The following is a 4,140-nucleotide window of genomic DNA, read 5'->3' on the forward strand; positions in this document are numbered from 1 at the left end:
ATTCAGCTTTTCAAAGCTTTTTTCTACACTTTCATAATTATATGCAACAGCATTTCGAGAAGAAGTGACAGGATCATCAACGTACTGAGGGAGTTCTTTAAAGATACAAAAATCGCACATCCAATCGCCATCAGAATTAAAAGTATCAGTAGATGCACGTGAACATCTCAGATGAGCCCATTTGTTACACTGTACACATAATAAGGCATTATGGTATTCTTTTACTTCTTTACGGCAACTTAAGCATGGAAATTCAATATGAGTCACGTGAGTTAATCGAGACATAATTCATAAACAACTAATGAAAATAAAACTTTAAAAAAAGGGAGTTCTTACAAGTTTTCAAAGTCTTGTTTAGTCCTAATGCTGATCTTTTTTGAGTCCCGTGTCCTTAGTGCGAAGATGTTTCCATCCTGGGTCCAGCAGGACTTCGACTTGTTACTGTTCACAAGTTCCCAAAAGAGAGCTGCTCGCCTGGCTGTGAGATCCTCCCTTATCCAGAGTTTTGGTCCATCTGCATTCTTCAATCTCGTCCTGGCTCTGTACACATCATGTCGGACATTGTATCTGCTGAATTTCACTATTACAGGTCTCGGTTTGTTCCTCCTCGTAGCACTCGCGTACGATGTCGAAGCCGATGACTCGCGTCCCCGATCAGCATCTTGCCTCCCGTTCGATGCCGAAGTCGATGACTCCCGTCCCTGATCAGCGTCTTTCTTCGGGCGTACAGAGATGCGGTGACTGCGATCTATCGCGTCCGGTTGAACTGCGAGACCGAGCTTCGTGTTGAAGATATCTAGAACGAGTTCATCTGTCCTCTCATCTGGTCCCTCGGGAATGCCATATATCCGGAGACAATTTCTCCTACTGTATTGTTCTGCATTGTCTTTCTCATCCTGTAGCACTTTTGTTTCCTTCTTCATTTCAGCTATTTTCTGTTTCATGGCTCCCACTTCATCTGTGTATTTCTTCAAGTCCAAACTGACAGCTTGATACACTTTCTCCACAACTCGCTCTTCAAGCTTTGTAGCAATTACGTCATAAACATCATCTGCTATGCGTTTGACAAGGCTCGACGATCGAAGTGAAAGGGCAATCTGTTCTTCAATAGCATTCCGCAGTGTATTGTCCAGACTCGGTCCCCTGGAACGAGCACCCGAGTGAACAGCAGGGCCCGCTTCCTCATCGGTACCGGAGCTAAGCTCGTCTGTCCCGGCGTCGAAACAGCCCCACTCCGTTTACGTTCGGTAGGTTCTGACCTCAGTTTTCGACGACCAGTTTTTTGCCCTTTCCTCCCTCCAGCAGGCATGATCCCTTTTTCAAAAGTTACACAACAGCATGGAGATATTTCTTTACACCAGCACGCACAATATTCGGGAAAAGTAAAGACTTATTCTAGTTGTGAAACTTATGAATCTTCACGAAAAACCAAGACACGTCCACGTCCACGCATGTAGACATGTAGACAGTGCCCACTGGTTTATACATAACCAAACCACTAAATACCTCATGAAAATATGCATCATAAACCTATAAACTTTTTTTTGTGGTAATTTTCCTGTATCCTGTTAAGCTCATCCTTAAAAATCCCTCAGACCATGTTTATTCATAGTTTTCCAACTGTGATATCATCCTCCTGTAACACTTGACCTGAACAATAGACAGAGTAATGTGCCTTACCATCCATTGCTATTACTAAATCTGCATTGACTCACGATCATCACATGTTCTTTTTCACACAAAATTTTCTTACAATGTTTCACGTAGCAATGGATGTTATTCATATGGATTCACGTACGCATATTATACATCAAAATTAAAGGGAAGACAGATAAAAGAGAGAAATGTAGCGCTTGACGGAGTCAGGAAATGTCAAATGAGAACTAGTCGAGGCCACATCCTGTACAAAATTAAAAGGATGCAAATTGCAATAAAAGGAAAGATGCATGAAAGGTGAGGTACTTTTGAAGTACGAAAACATAAGTGTAACCACCATGATTGCTCTCCAGGTGTATGTGTATGCAAAACGGTGCACATTACAGGTATTCTTATGACACTTTTTTTTTTAATAGTAACACACAATTTATTGAGTATTTTAAGCTATTGTATGACCTCATATTATTGCCCAATATATCAAATATTTGAAAATCAGAGTGTAGTACATTGTGAATGGGATTTCAGAAGGAATTCTAATGCTTCAAATAATAATGGCACTTACACTTCTACTTATTCTAATACAAATATCACTGTGTTATGATATTTCCAAATTAAGCCATTATCAATGATTGTCACATCAAGGAATTTTGTTCAATTTACCTCTTTGATTTTGATATTATCTATGTACATGTATTCTATAAAAAATCATCTTGCACCTTATTCATATGTGCAAGTGTTGCATACTTTATTCATTAGAATTGAACATGAATATCTCGATATGATCAAGACTTAAATCGCCTGTTGCTGCTGCTTAAATCTCCTCACCAGTAAGAAATGTCCCCTCCCCCTGAATTCATTTTGGGCAAACCACTATCGATGAGTTTGTAACAGATGTTAGTGAAAGCCAAAGTACAGCCTGCTTTATCAAACAAGTTGACATAATCGCGCCAGATGGCAATCGACTTCTAACCATAAGGACTGTCTTGAACCTTGAACCTTGAAGAAGTAATCCCTGTTGCAGGTTTTCGTGAGAAGCTATACTGGGATGGTACACGGTGACATCAACGGCCAACGGACAGAGTGTATTTACAGATGGCAATTATAATTAATTATACAAAATAAAAATTTTGCCATGTGCAAGTAAAAACCAATCCGGTGGATTTATAGCATTCTGGATCCTACTTGGGGTTGCATGTTCCTAATAGATGGGAGGGCAGCCTCTTGGAAAGCAGTGTATTCTTGAAGTAGTTGTAGAGTATGGTAGACGGTTCCACAGTTTTGTTGTTCTTGGGAAGAATGAATATTTGTAAACGGGCAGCAGCTCATTGTACCTGTTCCAATCGGTTGATGGAAGTAACCTCATAAGAATTCCAGGCTTTTACTCCATACTCAAGTTGTGCAGTCGGACGAGTGACTTGTAGGCTTGGGCTTTCATCTCTTTGGAACATGGAGACAGAGTCCTCCGCAACAGACCTAGGGTTTGGTTGGCTTTAAATAGAAAGCACAGACTGGCAGTGGGCACTCCAACGGAGGTCATGTGTGACTGTGACTCCAAGGTATTTATACTGATCTACTCGTGGGATGGTGGTGTCAAGTAGAGTGTACCTTTACATGCTGGGCTTGCGCTTTATTGTAATAGTCATTACTGCGCATCTCTGGATGTTGATCAAACCTATCAGCCATTTCTTTGACTAGTCTGACAGCTTGTGTAAATCTTGTTGGAGGATGTTGTGATCATGCGGAGTCATGATCTCCCGATAGATGATGCTGTCGCTGTCAAAAAGGCGCATTTTGGACTGAATATTGGTGTTGATGTCATTAATATTATAGCAGAAATAGGACAGGCCCGATCATCGAACCTTGCGGTACCCCTGACGTACGTCTTAGGTTTCCATGATGAGCGAGTCCCATTTACCATGACTGCTTGCTGGCGATCAGACAGGAGTGCTGTTATCCAGCGAAGAGCAGCATTGTTTATGCCATAATACGCAAGTTTGGCACAGAGTCGGTGGTGTGGGACGCAATCAAACGCCTTATGAAAATCAAGGAACACTACATCCACTTGACCACGAGTTTGGAGAAAATGTGACCAGTCGTTTGTTGCACATATGAGTTGCGTTGTGGTAGACAGATTCTGCCTAAAACCCTGCTGGGTATTAGTCAAGATAATCTCTAAGTTTGGGATCATAAATTGAATGGGAAAGTGGGTTTTCAGCAGTATTTTTCTGCAACTCCTTTTTTGGTAAAGTAGTGTGATCAGGTTTTTCTTAGAAGCCCCTTTTAATTTCTTGAAAATCCTTTGCACACTCTTCATTTTCAACTCTAATAACTTTTGAAAAGATAGTGTTATTGCTGTGAAAGTTGTAATTCATTATGAACAGAATGCCCTTCTTAAACATGCTCAATTTCAGCTTAATCTGATAATCCCTTCATTGTCGTTGCTACAATGGCTTACATCAAGTTTTTTGTCCCATTCATGGCACG

General features: G+C 40.8%; 1 protein-coding gene across 1 annotated transcript; it reads right to left on the reverse strand.

Annotated features, from left to right (window-relative positions):
* Nucleotides 1–332: 332 nt before the first annotated feature.
* On the reverse strand, nt 333–1,687 carry LOC140237013 (uncharacterized). Its single transcript, XM_072316958.1, has 2 exons — nt 1,681–1,687; nt 333–1,207 (listed from the first exon to the last, which is right to left on the reverse strand). The coding sequence occupies exons 1-2, from the start codon at nt 1,685–1,687 to the stop codon at nt 333–335; spliced, it is 882 nt and encodes a 293-aa protein (XP_072173059.1).
* Between the last annotated feature and the right edge of the window lie 2,453 nt (nt 1,688–4,140).

This window comes from Diadema setosum, chromosome 13 (assembly GCF_964275005.1).
Source record: "Diadema setosum chromosome 13, eeDiaSeto1, whole genome shotgun sequence".
Classification (NCBI taxonomy): domain Eukaryota; kingdom Metazoa; phylum Echinodermata; class Echinoidea; order Diadematoida; family Diadematidae; genus Diadema; species Diadema setosum.